This window comes from Acinonyx jubatus, chromosome C2 (assembly GCF_027475565.1).
Source record: "Acinonyx jubatus isolate Ajub_Pintada_27869175 chromosome C2, VMU_Ajub_asm_v1.0, whole genome shotgun sequence".
NCBI classification, from domain to species: Eukaryota; Metazoa; Chordata; class Mammalia; order Carnivora; family Felidae; genus Acinonyx; species Acinonyx jubatus.
Window position 1 is genome coordinate 129,364,578 of NC_069384.1, and position 27,357 is coordinate 129,391,934.

At 42.1% G+C, this 27,357-nt stretch overlaps 1 protein-coding gene across 16 annotated transcripts in view; it reads right to left on the reverse strand.

The window, feature by feature from the left end:
• NEK11 (NIMA related kinase 11) overlaps positions 1 to 27,357 on the reverse strand; it is a 272,598-nt gene that overhangs the window by 84,226 nt on the left and 161,015 nt on the right. For 14 of the 16 annotated variants that reach the window (XM_053221458.1, XM_053221459.1, XM_053221455.1 and 11 more), the window contains 2 exons: positions 25,650 to 25,810; positions 2,380 to 2,440 (listed from right to left, as the gene is read on the reverse strand). In XM_053221458.1, coding sequence (XP_053077433.1) covers positions 2,380 to 2,440; positions 25,650 to 25,810 — 222 coding nt within the window. Of the gene's footprint in view, positions 1 to 2,379; positions 2,441 to 7,933; positions 8,159 to 25,649; positions 25,811 to 27,357 lie in introns of those variants that run through there. The other 2 variants (XR_008297987.1, XM_053221463.1) reach the window with 2 other exon arrangements.

A 27,357-nucleotide genomic window follows, 5' to 3' on the forward strand; every position in this document is an offset into this window, starting at 1 on the left:
TGTTTCATTTCTGAGTGACAAGGCTTATACTCCGACATATTTTAGTTTAAATTGTCCCTTGTATCCTGTTAACATTCTGACATATATGAACACTACAGTGATTATCGTAGCTGTGAATCTCCCCAAAAATGTAGTTAGAGCAAAACAGGTACTGGCTACCTGAACAGGCTCATCCCCTGTAAAACCGCACAAGGATATTTCTTCAAGGCTTCTATGTAATAATGGAAGCCCAGAGTTCGGAAAGTAATAATATTCTCATCTGCAATGAGGGCCTTGCTGTGAGCACCTCCCCAGACAAGTATTTCAAAAGCATGCTTCCTCATCATCTATCAAAGTCTGATAGCCTTTATCTGCTCTCCTTTCCTGCATACTCTTAGGCATTTAGCTTTCACCTTGTGTCTTCTAAATTGCTTACCACATATCCATCTGTTTCCTCTCTTCTCAAATGAGCTAACATCTCCCACCTGCTTCCATCTTTACTGTTCCCTTTGTCCAATAAGTTTATACCAGCTTTATTCCCTTTTTGTCACTTGAGGGGAGCTCTAGGCAGAGATAAATGCAATTTTTTTCAAGTTTTATTTAAACTCCAATTAGTTAACATACAGTGTAATACTGGTTTCAAGAACAGAATTTAGTGATTCATCACTTACATACAACACCCAGTGCTCATCACAAGTGCCCTCCTTAGTACCCATCACCCATCTAGGCCATCCCCTGCCTACCTCCCTCTATCTACCCTCAGTGTGTTCTCTATAAATGCATGTTTTTGTTCCATGTTCCTAATGCTCATTTTTATAAAATCATACAGTCTAAAAGGGAATTTAGATATCATCTATCCAATCCAGTGTTAATTTCTTTTTTTGTAGTGGAATCTAGCTTTTTCAAGACACAGCCTTATGTGTAAACCTAATATATAAAACAGATAAGAGTGAAACTATTTTGGTTGAAGCTGGTAAAGGAACAGGGTATGCATCTCATTTCTCTTCAAAATATTTAAAAATATCTGTTAAGGGCCTCCTCTGCACCAGACGCTGTGTCAGACTCTGGAAAAACACAGATGAGCAGTGCAGACATGGGTTCTGTTTAGCTGCTTAGAGCCTTGCCCACTCTTCCCCAAGGAACCCAATTTGAAACTTTCTGATCGAATCTGAGATCCAGAGAAGAAAAGTGACTTAGCCAAAAGAAAGACTTCCCGGTCTTCAAATCCACACTTGGGAGCTAAATGTACCTAGTAAGTGTTACTGATGTGCAATTGAACAGATCATACCATGATGATCAGGAGAAAAAAATCCAGGAGCTATGTTATGACTGAAACTTCACACAGAGAAGTGGAATAAGCTACAAAAGGCTATAAACTGTGCATAAAGCTTCTAATAAAATAGTGGTGAATGCCTGCACATCTGAACACTTTATTTTTGAGAGAGGGAGTCAGAGGGGTATGAATGAGTGAGGGGCAGATAGAGAGAGAGAGAGAGAGAGAGAGAGAGAGAGGGAGAGAGAGAGAAATATCCCATGCAGGCTCCATACTGTCAGCGCGGAGCCCAAAGCGGGGCAGGAGCTCACCTGAAGCAGAGTTCAAACTCTCCCAATGCTGGGCTTGAACTCACAAACTGTGAGATCATGACCTGAGCCAACGTTGGATGCTTAACCAACGTAGCCTCCTGGACACATGATCTTTATTCCTGCCACTCCCATTTAAGAGATCACTTTTGGTAATGAAATTTAAAACTTTAAAATAAAAACTCACAATCAAATTTCAAAGAAAAAAATCTCAGCCCTTTTCACCAGGGCCTATAGGTATAGCCTCTGCTAGTCTCCCAATATTAGGTGTGACAACTTATCATCTAGTGCTAGAAGTTACCAAAACTGGGCTTTTTAGATTCAAGAAAAAGAAGAAAAACTAAGAAATAGGGTTTTATCCTTGAAGCTCAGCAATCCCATTTATCATACAGACAATGCTAAAGAAATTTCAGCTTTGTTTTTCAGACCAAATCACTTCCAATAACTGACCGACCTTCAGAGTGATGGTCACTTGGCTGCATGCCTAAGTGTGACCTGTTTCTACAGGAAGAGTTACAGGTTCCTCTTCCAGGGAACCTGGAAAGCCTGTTATGCACTGCCACTGTTGGATCACAATGGATCACTGAATTTCAACTATTTATTTCACCCTTGGAGACTGGGGATAACTTACACTAAGAAATTTTGAGTTGCCTGGCCCTGTGTCAGACTTTCAACTTCTCTTGGCCTCAGTTTCCTCCTCAGTTTCCTCCAGACGCTGGACTGAAATATCTGTAAGATTCCTCCCAAGCTTTTCTACTCCTTGGATATTCCATTAGAATCAGCACATATCACTACATTTTGGAATCTGAAGCAACTTACCTGGAGAGGTGCAACCGAGGACATTTTCCAAACACCTGACCAGTGCTTCAATATCACTGTCCTGTCAAAACAAGACAGATTTACTTCCATGTATGACAGAAGAATATTTACTGACATAGAAAAATGTTCTTGCTACATTTATGCAAAACAGAACACACATACACACACACACAAAACTGGTTGCAAAATTATTTGACGATATGATCCCATTAAAATTTTTTTCATTGAAGTATAATTAATGTACAGTATATTAGTTAATATACATAACTAATATATATTAGTTTAAGGTGTACAATACAATGATTCAACATTTCCATATATTACTCAGTGCTCATCAAGGTAAGTGTACTCTCGATCTCCTTTATCTGTTTCACTCATTGCCCACCCCCCTGCCCCGGCACCTCCCCTGTGGCAGCCACAGTTTTTTCTCAGTATTTAAGAGCAGGTTTTTTTTTTTTTTTGGTTGATTTTCTCTTTGTTGTTCATTTGTTTCTTAAATTCCATATATAAGTGAAATCATATGGTATTGGTCTTTTTCTCACTTGGCATTACACCCTCTAGGCCCATCTGTGTTGTTGCAAGTGGCAAGATTTCATTTTTTATGGCTAATATTTTATTGTATAGACATACCACATCTTCTTTATCCATTCATCTATTGATGGACACTTAGGTTGCTTCCCTAACTTGGCTATGGTAAATAATGCTGTAATATACATAGGGGTGCATAGATCTTTTCAAATTAGTGTTTTCATTTTCTTTGGGTAAACAGTCAGTAGTGGAATTACTGAATCTTCTGGTAATTGTATTTTTAATTTTTTGAGTAACATCCATACTGTTTTCCACAGTGGCTGTACCAGTTTGCATTCCCACCAACAGTGCATGAGGGTTCCTTTTTTTCCCCATCCTCACAACACTTGTTATTTCTTGTATTTTTTATTTTAGCTGTTCTGACAGGTATAAAATGGTATCTCATTGCGGTTTTCATTTGCATTTTTCTGATGATTAGTGATGTTGAGCATCCTTACATGTTGGCCATTTGTATGTCTCTTGTAAAACTGTCTATTCAGGTCCTCTGCCCATTTTTAAATTGGATTGTTTGTTGTTTTAGTGTTGAGTTGTATAATTTCTTTACATATTTTGGATATTAACCCCTCATCAGATACATCATTTGGAAATATCTTCTCCCATTCAATAGGTTGTCTTTTTATTTTGTTGATGGTTTCTTCCACTGTGCGAAACCTTTTTATCTTGATGTAGAATGATCCAATTTTTTACAAGAAAAACACCTGTATGTATATGTATATCTGTATCTCAGTCTCTTCATATCAATCTATAGATCTATTCCTCTATCTCTCTGATGGGAAGAACATACACTGAAAATGTTAACAGTGGTTTTGACTATAAGGAAAGATTATGGATGATCTTTATTTTCTTCTTGGTGTGCTTAAGTATTTTCTAAATTTTCTGCAATAAACAAATATTACTTATTCAATCAACAAAATAGTAAATGCTACTTAGAATGGGGAAATGGTTTTATTCAATCTATATCATCTATTCAATACATCAAAAATGAAGTGAGTATTTTTTTTCCTAGTGAGTGCCTCTACCAGCTCTTCTTTGGAAATGTGTGGTCTTCATAAGGTCATAAATCTAAGAATTGTATTTCTTATTTGCCTTAACTCTCAGTGAGAGTCAGATACCCCCCTGAGGGCTACAGGGATCCCAGAACTGTGTTTGTCAACAAATATTGTCTCTAATACAAAATAAATATCTGCCCTCTACCCAAGTGGCTAGAAATATCCACAACAGCATCATAATGATCTGGGGAAAAGGAATCACTTAATTATTTTCATATTTGTGACTATACTGAGGGAAGTTAATAATTTATGGCTCACCTGCTCCATTTCAAAACAAGCAACACATTTCATATTGGAGTAATTGTGAATTTTAGAAAAATGTACTATGGTATAAGAGACTACTCTAAAATATTACATAAGTGTGTTATTTCATAATATAACAACTGGTGGGATTTGGACCACTTTTTATGAATGTGGTGAAACCCAGGATCATTTCATGTGCTGATGTATAGAAGAGGCGATGATGAAGAAGATATGTCTGGTCAATCCTGGTCAATGAGGCCAAAGCACTAACTAAAGACCTTGGTGTCCAGCCCAGGAATAGGGAGGCAGGAGATCCAGAAGAAGAAAAAACAGATCCCTTCCTTCTTCTGTACCCTTGTGGTCTCCAAACTTAACAGGGACAGCCTTGAGGCAAAGAGGAAACTGGCAGAGACATGCTCTGTCGGGAGGAAAAGCAGAGCACCCATTGGCACACACAGGTGATGACACCACTCCAGCAAGCCCGGGTTCTAAGCCTTGCTGCTCTACTAAGTGTGCTGGCCTAGGCCAAGTAGTTTGACTTCTCAGGTCTTAGTTTCTGCATCTATATATGTGAGGCCAACTTGGTCCCCAGGCCAAGCTTCCGGCCAAATGCAGCCACATGAGTGACTTCAAACAATATCACATGGAAAAGAAGAACTTTCTAGTGAGTCTAGGCAACCCACAGAGTCATGAGACAATAAATCACTGTGTTGTTTTTTTTTTAATGTTTATTTATTTTTGAGAGAGACAGAGACAGAATGCAGATGGGCTAGGGTCAGAGAGAGAGAGGGAGACACAGAAGCAGAAGCAGGCTCCAGGCTCTGAGCTGTCAGCACAGAGCCCGACGTGGGGCTCGAACTCACGAGCTGTGAGCTCATCACCTGAGCTGAAGTTGGACGCTCAGCTGACTGAGCCACCCAGGTGCCCCAATAAATCACTGTTTTAAGCCATTAATTTTTGGAGCATTTTGTTACACAGTAAAAAGATAACTGAGATACTAGATAAACTGAGATGGCGGATCATGTACTTTACATTTTTATTTATCCAGCACCGTGCACAGTCTTGGGAACATGACCCATGCTAAATGCTCACCTGCCCAGGTCTCTTCCAGCTTCCGTGATTTGCAAGTAAGTAAAACAGAAGACTGGCATCTACTCTTTAAATCATAGTCTATCTCTAGGTGGACAGCAGGTCTCTTCCCACTCAAAATTCATCCTTACTGGGAAAGTAGAGGAAAAAGCATACTACTTCTTAATTCTATGGCCTTAGTCAAGTAGGTTAACCTCTTCAAACCTCATTTTCCTTCATTTGTAAAGCGAGGAGAATAATGTCCTGTATCTCACACAGGGCTCTAATGAAAAGCGAATGAAATAATAAAAAGCCTTTAGAACAGGATATGGCTTGTTGGAAATAGTCAATGGGTGGAAGAAGAGAGTTGGGCAGAATGGGATGGGACGGGAAAGGGACAGAGACATAAAAGATTAAAAAGTCCCAATCACTGTGCCTGCCACAGAACATGGAGATTCACAATAAGTATTTGAGTTGAGTGAAAGCAACAGAAACAGCAAGAACCGGAGTCAGGTTGTAGGAAGCATCCAGATGGTTGGGACATTTCAGTTATATCTTCCTGACACAGAGGATAGGGAATCCTGTACAAGGGTGTGGCGAGGGCAGAAATAATTCTAATTCAATTGAATGAATGAATGAACGAATGAATGAATGAATACTAACTTTTACTAAGGTCTTAATATGTGCCAATGTTGCACCAACTTACATGTATTAATTTATTTAAACTCAGCTAAGTGGCGCTATTGTTCTCCCCATTTAATAGCTGAGAAAACTGACACACATACAGATTCCATAATGTGACTAGGTTCATGCAACTAATAAGAGGTAGAAAGGGTGGTGTGTCTCCAGGGCCTGAATTCTTCTTAGTCACTACGATACGCATATAGTCGAAGGCAGAGCTCCAAACCCAAGCGGAGCTTCACAATATTACTGAAGGAACCAGGGTGTAAATTCATGACAAAGACTCAAAAACAATTCCTTGCTGTTGACTGGAACTTGTGCATTTCCTCACTGTTTCATGATTTAAATTGATCTCTGCCAGAGCTAAGTGGCCTAAGAGAGCGACCACGTCAAGACAGATGCCAAATTACAGTGCCACCAGCCTTCACTCATTTCAGCCAAGGCCAGGAAGCCGACTTTCATATGCTGTGAAAATAACACAACGGTTCTTTTGCTGATGAATTTAGATGCTCTTCAAGTCTCCTTCTCCCATAACCACCAAATACTCCCTAACAGGAACAGGCCTTCCAGGCATGAGGAACGTCTTGTAAGATTCAGTTCCGAAAAACTGTCCCACAGATTCAAGTTCAGTCAAACACCCAGATTTTATTTTATTTTTTTCAGAAATAGATGCAGTAATTTGGCCAGTGAATTAGAAACTACATCTCGGGGGGGGGGGGAGGAGGTAGTTGTTTTGAAAAGGTTAAGTCAGATCTGTAATGTATGTGAGAACCAGCAACGCCTGGCCAGTGGCCCCAGAGAGAGCTATGATATCTGGGGCCACCTCTCCTTTTAAACAGTGTTTATAAAGAGATATTAAAAATAATATGTCCTCTAATAATTTACACTTGTTTTTTTATTCTGGAAAATACTAGGAAATTATCCAAAGAAAATAAGTATCACCAAAGAACTCATCGCTATGAATGCAACATGCACAAAAATATACACACATATCTCATCAGTGTTTTCTACACAGATCTATCTTTCAGATATTTGAAGTTATAGTGCAGATGTAGAGTATACACAGAATACACAGACACCCATGCAGTTTTGTCTGGACTTTCATCCCATGCTATTAAAAATTCTTCAGAAACATAATTTTAATAGCAGCATAATATTGCACTCTAGTGCCATATCACATTTATTTACCCATGCCCCCCTCATTGGACCTCCAGGTTACTTCCACTTTTCTTTATTTTAAGTAATATTGCAGTGACTATCTTTGGACATACATCATGGCCCCATATTTAATATTATTTCTTTAGGTTAGTAGAATTATTGAGCCAAAGACTGTAAACATTTAGAAACTGTCCTTTTTTCTCTGCTCTCACCCTTATCTTCACACTCTCATTCATCCCAAGCAGAGCATTTTCTTCACAATGAGCTACTTCATACTTTGTTTCATCCTCCTCTCATTAAAATTTGCTTTCCCTCAAGAAAAGATATGGTATATCCATTTAAGGCCAAGTTAATTGATAAGCCTCATGTGTTATCTCAGGATATTTGTGTTTCAATAAGGGATATAACCTCATATCAGAGGAATGAATTTCTAATAGCAAAAGTTTAGGCAGCAGAAAGCAAGCATGTCAAAGGAAAAAGTCAGGTGGTATCTTTACAGGGCTGTAAAAATCATACTGCACAGATTCTCATTTAAATATCAGCAAGTTCTGTCTGACTAAATAATCCAGATGATCTCCTCACCTTAGAGCTAGTCGTGGTGAACAATTAGTTAGTACAAACACACACACACACACACACACACACACACACACACACACACAAAAGGTCACTTCATTACCCAGCTGTATTCCATTCAGAAAACATTTACTGAATACTAGTTATATGCCAAATGTATACAAAGATCAGGGAGAACAGATGAGCCTTACTTAGCCCATGGTTTGAGGACATATCACCCATTTCCATAAATGGAAGGGAAGAGGGCACATGAACTGAGGCCAGGAGGGATGAGCTTGTGTCCCAGAGTATAACAGACCATCCTCTTTCAGCAGGAAATTCCATTATTTCCCGTGCAATACGTCTTCTCCACAATCAGGTGGCTGGTAGGGTCACAGAAGCCAAACCAGGAAACCAATACAAAGGCCCTTTTTTTTCTATTAAAGGAGAAAGAGCCACATATTAAAAGTAAACAAAAATTCAATAACTACACTAGCTACCCTAGCTCAAGCTACCATCACCTCTTGCCTGGACCATGCAACAACTTCCTTACTCCTTTGCTTCCACTGTGGTTTCACTTCAATCCATTTCCCTCACAAGAGCAACTACTGCGTTGCTGTGCACAGAATAAAATCTAGCCCTCTGTGCATAGGATAAATCCTATCATGGCTTTTCCATGCTCTGTGTGATCCAGCTCCTCCTGATCTTTCCAACCTCACTTCTTTCCTATTTCCCTCCTGTTCACTATGCACCGACCACATTGCTCTCTTTTCTTCAAATGCATCAAGATCGTTTGCACCTTGGGGCCCTTCTCATTGGCTGAGAACGCTCTTGTGTCACATATTTAAGGGACTGCCTTTCTCATCCTTGAGGTCACAACATTCTGTCACATGCTCAGGGGTTCTCTGAGCACCTATCTGAATTATGTTTCCACCACCACAGCCAGCCCTATCACGGTGCTCTGTTGGTTTTGACTCACTTTTCCAAAGAGAAAATTAATGTTCTGTTCATTATCGTGAGCTACATGAGTGCAGAACCATACCTGCTCAGAGCTGGGCACACAGGAAGTAATCCATAAACCTTTTCCAAACATGTTGATGAAAGAAAAGCCACACCAGAACAACAGACAGAATATTCTTGTTTCTACCTCACTGCACGTTTTACTTAAATTCAGAGCTTCTCAATCCTGTGCAAACTTTGAGTGCATCTTCCCCACTGAATTCTTTTGGAGGATTTTATCCGCAGAGCTTCCTTTTGAGCCATCTGACTGTGCAGCTCGTGCTTCAACCTGTCTTTTCTTCTCGCCTCTCAGATGTCTTACCATAGGGCTATTTTCTGACTCCTTCTGAGCTGACCCCAGAGACAGATATGACCTGACAGGCTGTCCCCAAACTGGAGCTTCCTTTGGTGAAATCCTTCTCGTGAGCCTTCTGGGAAACTTCCTGTTGCTACCTTCCGAATGTCCCCAAATGAGGCATGTGGTTTCCAAAGATGACCCCACTGTGGGCCACAGCCTTGCCACCACAGGGTCCACACCACTGGCCACTGTGGGATATGTAACTGTTAAGGGATAAAAGCCTCACATGGAGCATGTGAGTGTCAGGTTTAGACCTGCTCATCCCAAATTTAGCTTTCTGCTCATTAGTCTCTCAGGCTTTCCTCATTTCATGGTTGGTTCTTCCTGGGGCTGGCTCATTATTCTTCCCAATTCCACATTCTAGCAAGCCTCATGTTACTCATCCTAAAGACCCTGTGACCCTTGAGGAACCGGAACCTTTACTCCCTGGGTCACAGATTCATCTATTGTGGCCTCAAGAAAACTATCCCTCATCAACTCAGTCTACAAAACCATCCCTGCTGCTACTGCTACGAAACATTTGCTGATATTTACCAAAGTATGAGCCAAAGAACTTTAAAATTTTTATTTAAAGTTTATTTATTTTAGACAGAGAGACAGAGACAGAGACAGAGCATGAGTGGGGAATGGGCAGAGAGAGAGGGAGACACAGAATCGGAAGCAGGCTCCAGGTTGAGCTGTCAGCACAGAGCCTTATGTGAGGCTTGAACTCACAAACCATGAGATCATGACCTGAGCTGAAGTCAGACACCCGAATGACTGAGCCACCCAGGTGCCCCTAGAACTTTTTAAAAGGAATCTATGAAAATATGTCTCAGAAATACTGTGTATGATATCTTGGAGATTCACAACTTTCATGAACATATTGAAAGCTCTGAAAAGCTCTCTAGTAAAGATTTAAAATCTTGTTTAACACAGTATTTCCCAAACCTAATTGCCCATGAAAGCTAGTTCATTCTGTGAAAGTTGCAGGAACATACTTTGGGAAATCCTCATGTGAACAAATAGATTAACAGAGCCTCTTGTGTTAGTTCATACATTCTAGGATCCCCAAGCGTCTTTACCGAATTTAGTCCTGGGACTTCTGCAAGCTTCCTGTCCTTAGTCTTTTGTTCAAGTAAAATTTTCTACTATGAGAACCTCTCTTCTGTTATACATAATAAGCTCCTCTTCATTGGAGGAAAGATTGTTTAGTTATCTTTACCAATGCCTTTAATTTTTCAATTAAAGAATTTCTTCAGTTCTTTGAGATTAAAAAATAATGCCACTTTCCCACCATTGCCCTCAAATCTCTTTACTTAAAACAGTTAGCAAGAACTAGCATTTCAGCTAGTAGATATTTGCATGTAGTTATTTACATCCTGCCACTTCACATTAGAACCAGGATTCTTTAGATTCTGGAGCCACTTCTAGAAAAAGGATGGAGCACAGTTTTGCTTTTTTTCCTCTGCATAGATTAACTGAAAGGGTTTTATACTTTAACTTTACAAACATAGGTCACAGTTACCCAAAGGGTTTTAGGATGAAACTAGAAAAGTATTTTCAGAATCAGTAACTCACATTTGGTGATGGCAGACCTGTATCAAATCCTGTGTTAATTTGAGTATTAAAATTCAATGTGCTTCAATTAATTTCTCACTCTCCCCCTTTTTTAAAACTGAAGTGTAAAAAAAAAGAGGTTAGAGTGGGAGAGAGCCAAAGCATAAGAGACTCTTAAAAACTGAGAACAAACTGAGGGTTGATGGGGGTGGGAAGGAGGGGAGGGTGGGTGATGGGTATTGAGGAGGGCACCTTTTGGGATGAGCACTGGGTGTTGTATGGAAACCAATCTGACAATAAATTTCATATATTGGAAAAAAACTGAAGTGTAGTAGACATACAATATTGTATTCATTTCAAGTGTACAACATAGTGATTCAACATTTATATACATTACAAAGTGATCACCACAGTAAACTAGCTACCATCTCACTCTCCTTTTAATTGCTGACCTGTGGAGAAAAGCCTAAAAGGGGCAATGGGAAAACAATTAACAGGAAACTGTTGCACGGGGCAATTTCTACCTCACACTTGTGATAGAGAGGCTTTCCAATCTTGTTTTGTATTCTTAGCGAATGGAGCTCTTGGCCTATCAAATTTGGAGATGAGGTCTGCAAACATTTGTGGCTGACTGTTCTCAGAGTTAATGTCATTAAAGCAGCCAATGAGTGTCTGGGAAGCAACTAGCTGTTCTTTTTTTATTCAGTAGATACATAGTTCTCTTACCTGATGATTCTCAAATTTCACTGTGTGTAGGAACCATCCAGGGATCTGGTTAAAAATGTAGAATCTGATTCAGTAGGTCCGGTGTAGGGCTGAGATTATGCATTTTAACAAGCTCTCAGTAGCTGCTGATGCTGCTGGTCCATGGACCACAATTTCAAGAGCAAACTTTAACCAACATGAATGTCATGGACATTGAGTTCAGGTAGACTTCTGTAATGAGCGGGCCACGAGGATTGTTCTAGAAAGGTCTGTCTGCCTCAGAGAATTCTCTTTTATTCAATTAGTGTGAATGTTACTTTAAGCTGGGAAGAAATGCCATGAGCACCTATTTTGCTAACTCAAGACTTTCTGACTACAGCGCCATTGACATGTTGGGCTTGGTAATTCCTTGTGTGGGGGACCCTGGTGTGCACTTAGGGTGTTTAGCAGTATCCCTGTCCTCCACCCACTACTAGTACCCTCCCTCATCCCAGGTTGTGACAATTAAACACACCATTTGACATTTCCAAATACCCCTAGAGGGCAAAACCCCACTGTGCTTACATGGAATCACATGGCATCATATTTGTTGTGTTCTATTCCAGAGTAGCTGAGTTTATAGTTTTAATTGACCACAATGTGGATGTAGCTCACAACTCTAAAGTCATCTCCATGAGGAAGAACTATTTAAGTACTAAGACTAAGACATTTCACCTTCCCTGCATGGCTGCAAGAACATGATGCCTTTTCTTTCCTGACATTTAGGATAGTGGGATGTGTGTGTCCAAACATATATATGTATATGCGGGGGGGGGGGGTGTATAACCATAGAACTTACATTGAAACCACAGATATTAATATATTAGACACATTATAATATATGTTTAAAACAGTAGCAAAATCTCCCCCTTTACTCTTATTTTCATTCAAGAAATACGTGCGGAACTTTGGTGTGGAAAGTATGGTACTAGATATTTTCATGATGAATTAGAGAGTGGCAAAACTCAAAAGAATCACTGAAGTGCTCAGTGTCAGACACTTTAATATTTTGACTCTTGCATACACTGGAAATTAAAAGTTAATTTAACTTTTTAAATTTATTTTTGAGAGAGAGAGACAGAGTGCAAGCAGGGAAGGGGCAGAGAGAAGGAGACACAGAATCCAAAGCAGGCTCCAGGCTCTGAGCTGTCAGCATAGAGCCCGACGTGGGTCTCAAACTCACGAACTGTGAGATCATAACCTGAGCCGAGGTCGGATGCTTAACCAGCTGAGCCACCCAGACGTCCCCAAAAGTTCATTTAAATGTTAGCTTTGAGTTAACACTTTTTTAATGTTCTGAAACCTTTCTTTGGGCTGTAACAAAACAAAACAAAACAAAACAAAACACCCTATCATTGTCAACCACTTCTGTTGTTTCCCTAGTCAACTTACTATTGATATAATTAGAGAAGTATGACTCCTGGAAAACATAAAAATCTCCCAACCATAAAGAATTCAGTGGTGTAGAAAAGCAGTTTTCCTTTACAGGGAGAAGACTTTGTGTGAGAATTATTTTGTTGGGATCTAATACTCTGGTAGATGCAATGGACCAAATTCTTAATAACATTTGCATATGGATACTCAATAACAGGACAAGGTAGTCAAAACATAGTTACAAGGTATATATCAAACCAGAACTACACGGCATCTTACATTTTCATAATTAGTGCTAGAGGAAAGCCCCAGATACTGTCAGCTGTGCATATCACAAGCATTGCTTTGTTCCTTGAAATTCAAACTTTTACTTGAAAGTTGACAAGAAGCTGTTTTGACAAATATAATCCAATAACTACACCACCGTAGTGGTGTATGCCACTATGCCAATATTCTTGCTAGAAAAAGAAAAATAATCTTAATTTAGCATCTATATTACCTAGGACAGCTTCAGCTACAACTAACGAAAAACCTACATAAACTGGCTTAAACAAAGAGCACGAGTATGTTACTTTCCATGCATTCGCAGACCCCCTCTTCTCCAAGAAAATATATCCTCACACTTTTTGGCCACAATGGATTGCATATTCATCTTAAACCAATCCCTCTCAAGTGGAGTCTGATCCCAGTGGCCAGACTGGGTGGAATGAAGCAGGACTTAGGATTTATCCAAAATCCTTTGGCCACTGGCACAAAGCTGAGGCTCTACAGAATGGACCAAGGGAGAGGGGCACAGCCTAGTGGTTAAGAGCATGGACTCTGAAACAAGCCTGCCTTGTTTAAATATGGCCTTGCCATTTGCCAGTCTTGTGTCTTGAGCAAATTACTTAACCTATCCATGCCCCCATTTCCCCATCTGTAAAATGGGTTGTTGGGAGGATTAAGTGTTAGCATCTGTAAAATGCATAGATCCATGCCTGGCACATATTAATTGTAAAATGTGTTTGTTAAACAAAATGCTCAAAAATGTTTTTTTGGTACACAGCCAATATGGCTCAGCATCTTGGAGTGAACCAGCTTAACTTCCTGGTCAAATTGTTGGAATGGGTAATGCAGTTGAAGGAATCTCTTTCTGAAGCAATTTGCTTCTCAAGCTATCGTGGATAGTCACTTATTCCCCTGAGGGAACAAAGCAATAAGAACCCCCTCACAGAGAGTCCTAGTCCCATGAGGTTTGTTGTCCAAAGTCTAAGGACATTTGACCTTTATCTGGATGAAGAAGACACTGCAGAGGAAGGAGCCCAAAGAGAGGAAGGCAGAGACATAAAGACGCTGTGTCCTTCACTCCGCCACTCCCCACCCCACCACCATGAATGTCTTCCTCTCATTAAGCGAGAGAAAAAGAATTGCAAGTTGGCTAAAAAGAAACAAACCACTTATTTAAAAGAAGTGTTACAGGCAGAGAGCCAAAGCATAAGAGACTCTTAAAAACTGAGAACAAACTGAGGGTTGATGGGGGGTGGGGGGGGGGGTGGGAGGGAGGGGAGGGTGGGTGATAGGTATTGAGGAGGGCACCCTTTGGGATGAGCACTGGGTGCTGTATGGAAACCAATTTGACAATAAATTTCATATATTGGAAAAAAAATAAAAGAAGTGTTACACAAGTCTGAAACTTGAGCAGTTGAAGAAGAGAGGCGTTAGTTACAAAGTTAGGTAAATGAAAACAAATTACACAGTTCTCTTTGAAGCTGAAGATAGATAGATTGACCAATCGGATCTAGCAGTTGTATCAGTAAAATGGAAACAAGTTCACAATGTTGTGCCCTTCTTGGAATGAATTCTGAATGAGTGAATGAATGAACAAATGAATGAATGAAAGGCAACTAGCTGTCAGAAGATCGTATTTGGGGATAAGGGCTCAGTTTGGGCACCAGGAGCCCTGAGCAATTGTATATCTATCTTTAGGCATTCTCAAGAACGTCCCAGAGGGTTCTTGGTCTGCGCCTACACCTTGTGGTGGCGAAAACTCCACCATCTGTCGGCATCTAGCACCGTCAGCCCTCTGCCAGCAGGTGGGCTATGCTGACTCCCCAAGGCATATCCAGAGAAGGCTCAGCAGATAGCAGCACAGACATGAACAGTTTCACAGCTGTGAAGTGTCTTACGTCTCCAGGGGCTGAAGGCTGCCCAGGATAAATGGGAATGGATACCTACATGGTGTGCGGCCAGGCCCGACACCATTTCTGTTGGGGGAACGATCCCAAACAGAGCTCTATAAATGGATGTACAAAGTGGCCATAACCTTCCCTTACAGCCACAGAGGGGATCTGGGCCTCACCTTACTCAGACCCTGGGGCACATCCTCCCACTCAAGGGTCCCTATGTCAGCGGCTGTGAGGGTGTGAAGGGGCTGGTTTCTTTTACCTCTTGGTCACCTCTTGTCAGTCATTCCACAGGGTGAAACTAAACCACACAGAACCCCTTTGCCCACTCATGCTCAGTCATTCCGGACTCATTTTTTCCCTAAGACACCTCATTTGAGTGTACCCGGGACCTCCCCGAAGCTGCAAAGTCATGCCCGGGCCACAGACTGCCGAAGAAGCAGCCTTGAGACAGGCTGACTTACAAGGGTCATTATATATGTATGAATATCACAATTCTGTTGTAGTTTTTTTGGGGGGAGGGTAGTTTTTCTTGTCTTGATGACTTTGTTGATGATGTATTATTTTTATCAAGGTAAGATTTGCAGGGAAATGCCCAGATCTCAAGTGTACTATTGGCTAAGTTTTAGAAAATGTATACACTCGTGTAGCCACCACCCCAAATAAGATAAAGAACACATCTGTCATTCCTGGAATTTCCCTCATGCCTCCTTCCAGCCAACCCCCACCTTCCACTGCTACTGTTGTGCTGATTTCTACTGCCATTGATTCATTTCAAGACTTTACTGGGGTGCCTGGGTGGCTCAGTCAGTTCAGTGTCTGACTCTTGATTTCAGAGCAGGTCACAATCTCTCACAGTTCTTGGGACTGAGCCCCATGTTGGGCTCTGCACTGACAGCACGAAGCCTGCTTGGAATCCTCTGATCCTCTCTGCCCCTTCTCTGTTCATGCTGTCTCTCAAAGTAAATAAATAAACTTGAAAAAAAAAAAAAAAAGACTTTACTTCAGTTGCCCTTCACTGGATTGGCCTTGCACTTAAAATAAAATCCGCTCTCCTCACAAGACCTTCATGATGTAGCTACTGCTAGCGTGACCTCTCCAACTAACATCGATCTTCTTGCTCGCTATGAAATTTCTCAAACTTGCCAAGCCCTTTCATGACCTTGGGCCTTCCTACATACCCTTCCTCCTCTCTGAGACTCTCCCAGCTCTGTTCCCTTACATCGAGGGGCTGGCTTTTTCTGTCCTTCAGGTCACAGCTGGAAAGTCCATTCTAGAAATTCTACCTGACACCCCCCCTCAGTGGGCATCCCCACCCTTCCCCCCAGAGCCCATTTACACCATCATTTCCACTTCTTCCTTTCCTCATTGCCCCAGCTGTATGCATGCTGGCTTGCTGGCTACCTGTATCACTAGACTGTCCACTGGCAGGCATTCACTCATCCATTGATTCCACAACATCTGCTCAGTATTTGCTCCGTGCCAAACTGTTCAAGGTGCTGGGAATGCAGCAGTTATACAAACAGAATCTTTGCCCTACTAGCTTCCATTCTAGTGGGGGAAACAGTCCATAAATGAATAAGCAAATAAACAGTTGTAGGTCAGATGATGAAAAGACCTATGGAGGACAAGAAAGCAGGGAAAGGGCAGGACTTCTCAGGCCAGCAAGTGCTATTTTCTATAAGTAGTCTGAGTTCTCCCCAATATGATGACATAGAAACACAGACTTGAAGGTAGAGAGGGAGCAAAATAATTTGTGTATCTGGGGCAGGGGGGGCATTCTAGGCTTTCAACGGCAGAAACATGCTTGGTGTGTTCCAGAAACAGGAGAGAGGCTAATATGACTGAAGGGGGATAGGTGAGAGTGATTCTCCCAGTGATGGAAAGGAGAGGCTCTTCCATGGGCAATGACGGATGCTGCAAGGTCATTTTGAACAGACTGTGCCTTTTACTTTGAGTGAAGTATGGGGTGGAGAGAAGGAGAGTTACTGGGAGGTCAGTTAGAAGCTATTGCAATCATACACTGGGGAGGTGATGGTGGCTCTGGCCGTAGAAGTAGAGGTGATCATATTCTAAACATTGAGCCAGCAGGTTTTGCTTCTGGACTGGATGTGGAATTTGAGTGAAAGGACATGAGTCAAGGCTGACTCAGGAGGAGCCGATCTGGACTGAGGCTGGGGTACATTAGCTCACTTTGGGATGTGCTTAGTTCAGGGTGTCTATTAGAAGTCCACATGATACCTAACCCCACTCCCAGGAACACCAGGTATGTGAATGTGGAGTTGTGGGGAGACAAAACTCAAGGATGGAAGACACATCTGGAGCTGACAGACAGCCTATGGGTACTCTGTAAATACACAGCACTGAGTGGGATGTCCATGAAGGCGGCATTGTGTCTCTTTTGTTCATTGCCTCATACCCAGTGCCTAGAACACTCAGGCGTGCGATGTGTAAATGAACGATCCAAGCAACAACCCACCCGTGTTCTTTCCTGCGAGTTGCTTTACTAAGCTACTGTCTACTCTCTTACAAACTATATCCACCATATCCTGAAAAATGTCACTAAGTTATGGACACTGAAACACCTCAAGGTGACCTTATCCATTTTCTGCACACTCAGATGTACCTTTCACATCTTGCTTTCATCTCATTAGAAGGCAAGCCCTCGCTTATTTGCATTCATAATTCATAGGAAGACAGAGGGTGCCGTTTACTACAAAGCCATAGGACAGAGCGGATGGCACCTTCATGGAGCCTGCCTTGGAATCTGGAAGCTGACGTCTTCTCTCCTATCTCACTGCCAATGGTCGCCTTCTGTCAAGGATAAAAGGTCTACAAGTGTGTGTAGTGAAGGGAGCACAGAGCCACATCTGCAAAACTCAAACTGCAAACAAGCCCCTCCGGCTCCTGTAACACTAACCGCCTCTGTCACTGAATTCGGAGTCACCGAAACGTGACTGTCAATGTGTCCGCATTTCACTGCTAATGCCTTGTTTACTCTGCATTATTAAAACCTTCTCACTGCAGCTGTCTCGTATTAATGCCCAGGTTCGCAGCAAGTTGGTACCTGTGGGGTTACATTCGGGTCATAGACATTCATAGGTATCCAATACAGGACTCTTAAGACATTTTGGATTCTAGTTTGGAAATGTAAAGGATGGAGAGAAGAGAAGAGAAAGTAGGGCCATTGGAGTGGCATCACGGTGCCCAGCCAGGAACTTGGGCAATGCATTTTTCAGGAGCCGGGGAGGCTGGTACCTTTGCTGTGATCCGTTTCTCGAGAGGCAGCAGGTGCAGAGGGGCCTGCCCCCAGTCCACCCACTCCCTCCCAACAGCTCACTTGTTCTCAACGAACTGTTTTTCTCTTTTCACGCCACATGCCCAATAGTCTAGGGAAGAAAGTCCTGCAATTTAAGGAACATTTATTGGTTCATGTTGCAAAAGGTAGCCCTTGTAACACATAGTTCTTTATTGCAGGCTAGTTACGATTTTTGACTCCAGCTCTAGCTTTATTCCTACATAAACCTCACAGAGTAAGTGGAAAACTTGGCCCTCTGTTTCCAACATGATTTAAAATCACCTGGTCATGTGTTCACACCTTTTGGAACTGTCCCTTGTGTCCCAGGTGTCTTTTTTTCCTCTCCTTTACTAACTTCTACATCCAGTTCTATATGCAGCTCAAATGTCTAGTTGACAAGGAATATTTGCTGGTTTGAATTCCAGCTCTGTCAATAGACTGGGTGACCTAGGTCAAATTAGTTATTCTTTCTTTCTGTTTCACCCTCAGTTGTAAGGTGAGATGGAAGATGTTCATTCCATAATGTGTGTGTGACTATAAAATGGGATAAGACACGTATAAGATTCAGCACAGCACCAGACATGCTGCTAGGCTGGCTCCGGTTTATTAAGAATGATTATTGTTTTCTCTGGCATGGCGTGGACCCATGTGCTTCCAGATTAGCAGGTTACATAGAAAGGACAGTCCCTCTGACAACGTCTCAGATGTGTCACACTCCTTTCTTCCTAGACTACACACCATGAAACGGTGTTCACTCTCTCTTCCCAGATGAATAAAATATTCAGAAAATAAGATTAAACTTCTCTGTATAATTGAATCACAGGGATGGGCTCCTTGCTTGCAAGGGCTGTTTCGGAGGAACTTCCTATTCTTTGCAGACTCTCTTATACCCTGTATGGTTAGGGCACCTGAGGTCAGATGATAGCTATCGACACAGGAATTGGTGTTGGCACAGTGGGTGGGGGTTTGCTGGAAAGGAAAGCCCCAAAGGTGCCATTCCGAGTAGGCTTACCAGCTCCGTAAAACCCAGATTACACCACTCCACCACACTCACCCCCAGCTCCAGGAGCAGCACGGCAGAGCACAGTGTGGGTTACTGCTGTCCCCTTGCTCTCCCAGCTGCTGTGGACCTCTGCTCAGCCGCCAACGAGGTGGTGGAGGCTAGCGGGGGCTCCCACCACCGATGCTGAAAGGAGTGCACAGACTCATTACACTCCTGCTCAGTGTGGCTTTGTCTTTATCTACCCTATCGCCTTCCTTCTTCTTCCTCCATTCTTTGGGATTGGGGCAAAAAGTGTAGGTGTGATCCTCAACACGACAGTGGATCTAATGTAAAAGGTTAGGGACTGAAGGCCTTCTGCAAAGCTATGTCCCAGAGCAAGGTGTTGCTGGTCCCTGTCTGACCAGCAATGAACTATGCTTTATCCTGGACAAGAAATGGTAGAGAGGGGAGGGAGAGCAGCTATGATGGAAATGAGGGCTGGAATAGGGGCAGGGGTGGAAACTGTCCCATCAAAGTCCACTAACACCTCAGCAAGGGTGGCTGCTTTATAGCCTGGGACATGGGCCAGGGGGATGCTGATAGAGAGATGACTAAATAGTGGGGCTAGCTGTTTCTTAGAAACTGATGCCATCTAAGGTCAATTCAAGACCAAAACTGTTTCCTCCCACCCATGAAGGTAAATTAATCAAGGCATGCAAAATAGCAGTGAAATCAGCCCTACAGTCTGGACTCAAGAGCTCTGGCATCTTCTATTAAAACAAAGAAACAAACAAACAAACAAGAAGATAGGAGGAGGAGAGAGATCTGTATCCCACAACAGATTTGGGAGGCAGGCTCCTTTTTGGTTTCAATTTTCACAATTCAACACTTTTCTTAGAATCAGTATCAATTTTCCTTTGTGCACAGCTCAGTAATTCTGTTTGGTAAAACAGGTCAGATATGCAGTGGCCCCTCAGCTATTCCCTCGCCTCCATGATGATGCTCATTCAATCATCACGGAAGAGGGATTATAATTGCTATAACTAAATTGTTGTGCCGGGAGAAAACTGTATAAGGGAGTGGCTTAACAATGTGTCAGCCTGGGCAGCTGTCTTGCTAACTGTGTGGCCTTGGAGAAGTTACTTCGCTTTGCTATGCCTCAGTTTCCCCTTGTGCAGAGTGAGGATCTCACAGCAGTCTCATCTTTCAAGGAACATGAGTTTTTTGTTTGTTTAAATTTTTTTAATGTTTACTTTTGAGACAGAGAAAGACCATGAGTGGGGTTGGGGGAGAGAGAGAGGGAGACACAGGATCTGAAGCAGGGTCCGGGCTCTGGGCTGTTAGCACAGAGCCCGATGCGGAGCTCGAATTCACAAGGAGTGAGATCATGGCCTGAGCTGAAGTCAGACGCTTAACTGACCGAGCCACCCAGACGCCCCTCAGGGAACATGAGTTTTAAAGTCAGTGCTTAATATGGTAATGAATTACCGACAAAATGTGCTGTTTCTTTTAGAGCACCAAATGAAATAGTTGAGCTGCACTTAGGAACTGCAGATTATGAAGAACAGTAGTTTTAAATACTGTGAGTCTAGGACAATAATTCAAAGCACCAAGATGTTTTCCATCTGATACACACGGGCCCTGAGAGGCAGTGGGAGAGTGGATTTATAGCTCTCAGCTCTCTTTCTCCATCGGGGACACCCACTTTTTGGTTCAAATGTCAGGCAGAACTGCCTGAAATCACTAATGCACACTCTCTTCCTTTCTCTCACCCTCCTTGTTTCCTCACCCTCACCTTCTCACCTTCACCTTTTCTTGAATTCCAGCCAGTTTGATGTAGTTGCACTACAACACATGCATCAGAGGGCCTTTGCGAGAAGTGGCTGTGACAGTGGGGGGTGGGGTGGGGGGCAGCATTTCCATTTCTCTTCAAGAGCCAGCCTGCTGACAGTGAAGCTGTGGAGTCAGCTGACCACCCCCGGCCACTGCCCCTCAGGATCCACTCTTGCTCGGCAGCTCCCAGCCCGTTCGAGCTTGGGGATACCAGAGGCAGGCCATTCCTGCCCGGTTTGGTTTCCTCTGATGGGCAGGGCAGTCTCTGCTCTGGGGCTCTCCTATCAATTGCCCTGCACGCTGACAATGCCATCCAGTCCTTCTTTCCCTTCCATCCTTACCCTCAAAGATGCAGACCAGCATTGTGGTTTGAGGCTCTCCCCAATTCTGTCTTGTCATCCGCTTCCCAGAGGACCTGACCTGACACAACGTATAACGTACAGGGCATAGAATAAAGGTTCTAGAGATGTTAGGTGTTAGTGTTATAATACCAATTGGATTTGATAAAACTAATAACTTCACTAACAGAAGACACTTGTAGAGGCACATATTCTCATGATGACCTGATCCAAGAGTCCTCAGTAGACTCTTAGGCCTTGCCTAGCCTGTATCCATTTCTCTGCCCCTGTGGCACCATTCCAAGAAGAACATTCTGCTCTTTCTAATGCTTCACTGTGTGAAGAGAATTTCAAAACCACTAGAGGATTTGGTGAAAGCTACAGAATTAGCTGGAAAAATGGGCCTCCACAGCCCTTCGTCTTGGCAAGAACAAACACTGTGGTCCTAAGAGCCTTCTTAAAACAAGTATTGATGAAAGCTACCTTCATTAAACAACAGAGCCTTTCCCAGGGGAGTTCTGTGTGAAGTCATTATGGTCTACCTAGCATGTGGATTCCTGGTGCACACGGGACATTGATTAGTCTTACTGAGGGAAATGATGGTCAAGGCAGCAAGGGAAACACATAAGGGTCTCTGAACACACCCAATCAATCTGCAGCCCTAAAGCATGTCCATTAGAGCAAAACCCTTTTCAGTGACAGGTTCCACAAATACTGTTGAAAACCCTGTGATGATGACAGCTATAAACTCCGTTCTCCTGAGACCTATGAGGCTGGTTCTGATTCAGTGACCACAGACTTCACAGAGCAGCTATCAACGGTATGATAATGGTTTGTGATAAAGGTGCTGTTGATGTTCTGCTGAAAGCAGCAGAGAAGCAACTGACGATCAACAGCAATTAGGTGCTTAATAAAACTGCTTTGGAGATGCTGCTGCTTGAAAAGATTGTCATGGGTGGCGCAAGGGACTCAGCAATCAATCCCAATGAAGCCCGTGCCTATCTTTCTTTTTGAAAGCACTTCTTCCATCAAACACAAACTGTGAGACTTTTGCTGCCTCCGAAGGAAGGAAAATCAACTTTGATCTGATTAGTCACATAAAAGCCTTGGGCACAATAATCACCTAGGCAGACCCTGGACACACTTGAGTCAAGGGTGAGACCGGGGAGAGGGCAGAAGAGGAAAATCCCAGCGAGGCCTGCAGGTTTCACCCAGTCTACACAGCCAACGGTGACTGGGTTTCGGCATGGACTTCTGTAACTATAATTTGTGTGTTGCTAATAAAATAACCTAGAAAGGGCAGAGGAGACAGCCATCACAACCCTACACTCACCACCTTTCAGGAGGGGGAAATTATTTCAAACTACTAGGCAAAACAAAAGGGATTGTAGTTACCTATCTCTAATTCTAGGTTGATACACCTTTTGTACCAGAAAAAAATACTGGCTTGAGGACATGACAGACTTGGGCCTGTGCCTGGTTCTGAGCCTTCCCTAGCTGTGTGGCCATGGGCAAGTTGCTTCTCTTGGAGACTCGGTTTCCTCATCTGGAAAGCAGAAATAAGAATAACTACCTGACAGGGTTTTGTGAGACAAAATACCAACATGTATGTGAGAGGCCTCAGCATCTTGTCCTTATAGATTTAAAATCAATTCACAAAGCTTAGCCTGTATCTGTTTCTCTACCCCTGTGGTATCATTCCAAGAAGATCATTCTGCTTTTTCTAATGCTTCACTGTGTGGAGAGAATTTCAACTATCATATCACATGTGACAGATGTGCAGCCCAGACAGCAAAACTGCTGGCCTATATTTATCATTAGCCTTACGAAATAAAAAGAAGAGATTTTTTTTTTAATATTACAGTTGTAAAATCTCACTCTAACATTAAACAGTTTTGGAAATATCATTAAAAAACAGAAGATGGCTGGGTAACTTCATCATAATAATAGCTAATATCTCATTATTAATTACTTCATTATTACTTCAATATAGACACTATTTTAAGTAATGTATATCGATTGCTTCATTTAACTCCCAAACTACTCTATGCGATAGGAACCATTCGTCTCTCTCTCCCACCTTACAGATTAGAAAACTGAGGCACAGTGAAATTTTGTTTGCACAAGGTCACACAACCTGTAGGTTAACAAAGACTAGTCTCATCTACAGGCACTTTGATTTCCAACCCTGTGTTCCCACAATTATGCCAAAGATGGGACTTCTAGAGTGGCTACTAAAGTTCTATTTCCTGACCTGGGTGGTGTTTGCTGTACATTTTATTCATGTGATCTTCTAAATCAGTTTTATACTATTAAAAAAGCATTTTAAAGTAATAATACTAGTAGCTAAAATTTTGCCACTCAATGCTCTGGGCAAAAATGGATGTGTTTTGCAACCATAGGCACAGAATTATGGTTCTATAATATTGTAACATTTGTCTCTCAGGGCACCTGGCTGGCTCCGTAGGAAGAGTGTGCAGCTCTTGATCTCAGGGTCATCAGTTCGAGCCCCATGTCAGGTGCAGATATTACTTACATAAATAAAACTTAAAAAAATATATTTGCCTCAGTTGCTTAGGACAGCGGCACAGAAGAACATGGAAATTGAATTTTCATTTTGTGGTCTTAGGTGCTACTTGGTCACCAGAGTCCATTGGAAATGGGGAAATAGTATAAGGAGAGTAATTTTTATTTTGACATGCTGAATCACTGTCTGCCTTGACTATATTTTTCTCAACATTCATTTGCTTGTCTTTTCATGTATTTGTTCTTAATTTCTCTTGCTCATACTTTCTCTTTCTCCTTCTCTTTCTCTTGTCCCTTTCTCTTCTTAACCTCAGATCCACACCCTTCTGGTTCCCTTCTCCGTGCCTCTCTCTCCTTTTCTTTTCTTTTCTTTTTTAATGTTTATTTATTTTAGAGAGAGAGAGACAGAGACAGAATGTGAGTGGGGGAGGGGCAGAGAGAGAGAAAGACAGAATCTGAAGCGGGCTCCAGGCTCTGAGCTATCAGCACAGAGCCTGATGCAGGGCTTGAACCCACCAAAGTCAGACTTAACTGACCTGAGCCAGAGTTGGACTTAACTGACTGAGCCACCCAGGTGCTCCCTTTTTTTTTATACATAAATCATTTCTTGTTGGTCTTATTTATTGAATATTATGATGGATTGCTTAGTCTTCATTAAAAAGTGTTGAATAGATTATATACAAACTTCAATGAATCCTGCTGACTTAAGTTTCAATTGCCACATGTACTCCCTGATTGACTTCTATTTCAGTAGCTTAATGGTTCCCAGTTATTAAAAACCTTTTGTACCTTAAGAAAGCTTAGGACTGGAAAGATTAACACGTTATGGCCTAAGAAGAAAATAAAGTATATGGGCATAAGTTGCCCAAAGTAATCCACTTTCTCCTCACATACTACTTGCTTTTCACTCTCTTGTAGACACCCAACAGAGAAATCACATGCCAGGGATGTTTCTTAGCCTATGACGCAATGGAGCTTAGTCTTGCCCATTAAGGAGATCTGTGAACACTGAGAGACTCCAGCGCTTTATGTAAGGATGGGCCCACAAAGGCTGGGAGTGGCCAGAAAGATCATCCCCTGAGCCAAGGATCGCTGGGCCTCAACTCCAGAACTAATTTGTGCACTAGGACATGACTCAAAAATCTTATAACCAGGCAGAAAAGTATGTGTGTGTGTGTGTGTGTGTGTGTGTGTATAAATTTATATATACATAAATATATGTAAACTTATTTTTTTAATGTTCATTTATTTTTGGGAGAGAGGGAGAGAAAGAGCATGAGCAAGGGAAGGACAGAGAGAGGGAGACACAGAATCCAAAGCAGGCTCCAGGCTCAGACCTGTCAGCACAGAGCCCAATGTGAGGCTTGAACCCATGAGCTGTGAGATCATGACCTGAGCCAAAGAAAAGTTGCCCCCAGAAGGGTATATTTTAAAAAATCCCCTTCTCTCTGCTAAAGAGACACTTGCATTCTTTATTCAACAGCTGTATATAGGGTGCTCCTCAGTGTAGTACATATCATCTTCCCACCTGCTTAAGTACTGGGTACTCTAGCCCTTCCCTAATCAACATGGTCCACAGCAGATTCTAAGAATTCCATGGGGCCCTGCCTTCCCCTGAACCTTGGAAATAAAGACCCATCACATGGCACCTTTGTAACAAATCCCAGTCCCCATCTCCCACTTCAGGTTCTAAGACTTCCTGGACCCTCTGGGAAGTCACAGCCTGATCGGTACCTCGGACAGTTCCACTATATCCACTGGGGAGCAGCATATACCTGTTGGATTGTTCTGTAAGCAGGCTGGGGTCCTTCATCCTTAACCTCTTCCTCCGGTCCTGAGAACACTATTTCTTCTTCCTCCTCCTCACTTTCTCCAGAACAGGAATCAAATGCATCAGCATAATATTCTTCAGCCACAAGCGGGTCTTCTGGGATGCCTGAAATAAAGAATAAACAGCAATCAAGTCCTACCAGTCATTAAAATTGTAACAAATCTAGGATCTCCTATATTTTCCCAGAGATGTATATTATGTTTGTGCTGATAAAGCTCTCAGGAGGGTAGAGCTGAATCTTAGCTTCCTGAAAGTATCTGGTTGAATGTAATAAATACTCAGCAAAATTAAACCCGTAAAGGAAAGGAGGAATGACTTTACCAGCAACCATATTTTGAAGGTGGAAGAATAAAGCCATGAAACAAGGAGAAATGATCTCTTGGAGGCATAAATCTTTATTACAAAGGAGGGGATGTAGGAGCAGAAGCAGGATGAGATGCCTTGCCTGCAGGGCTCTCTTACACACCCACACAAAACTTCTGCAGAGGCAGCTGGAGTAGAACTATGACAGCACTCTTCCTGGGAACTTCTTTTTTAAAGAATAAGTGGTGAGACCAGGTAAGATGCATAGGATATATAGGAATGGCATTTTGGCAAGCTGGGGAAAACATTACAGTTCTTTTTTAATAGGCTATGAAGGCTTTTGAAATGGTGTTCACTCTGGGACCCTGCTTACTTACATCTATATGTGGCATTTATTGTTTTTAAAAAGGAAGGATCACTCACTTAAGTTGATGCCAAGAAGTGACTACCTAAGTTACATGATGCAATGTTATTACTAACTAAAAATATAATCGGTGTTTATAATGGTTTTCAACCAAGAAAGGCCAAGACTGGATCACAAAAAAACATAGTGATATCAACTCCAATTTACTAATGAAGGCCTAGAAGTAGGGAAATATCCTCGGGGAAAGGAGCAAATTACAGAGTGACACCCCACCATATTAAAACCATGGGCATTTTAGGCTCTGCACCATTGTCTGATTTATAAACAAAATAATTCTTCTAAATAAATTCTTCTAAATCATAACAAACAGCACTGTTTTTCAACCCCCTGTTGCTACTCTGTGTTTCTTGGGGGGGAAATATGGAATTTGGCGTCAGAGAATCAGGTTGGAATCCGGCTCTACTGCCTCTTACAGGAGAGCCTAGACAAGGTATTTGAACTTACTGAGCTCCAATTTCTCCAGTAAAACTGGCATAAGGGTAACCTGGCAGGGTAGCTGGGAAGATTCAGTAATATGATTCTTATGAAACCACTGTATACAGGGAAGCTTTATAAAATGTTCACTCAATTTCCACATCTGTAAAAATGGACTTTTCATTAAGTGATTCCAGAATCCTCTGGAAGTAGGATACTTAGTAGAGGTAGAGTTCCCTGATAGTCTGACAGCGGGGTACTTTAAAATCTTCGCTAACTATGGTTTCCCATAAAACACAAGAGGCCAGTGCCATGACCTCAAAATTAACTCAAAATACAAAAATTACATATATTAAAAAACTGTCTTTGCCAATTCCTTAGGAAGGGGCACACTGGGGCCCCCATACTTCTGGTAACTCCAACACAGATTGTTTTCCCTTTAGATCACTGGTTTTCTGTTGAGCAGCAAATGAAATAGATTATTTATATATGGGAGCCGTGTTTTATAAAA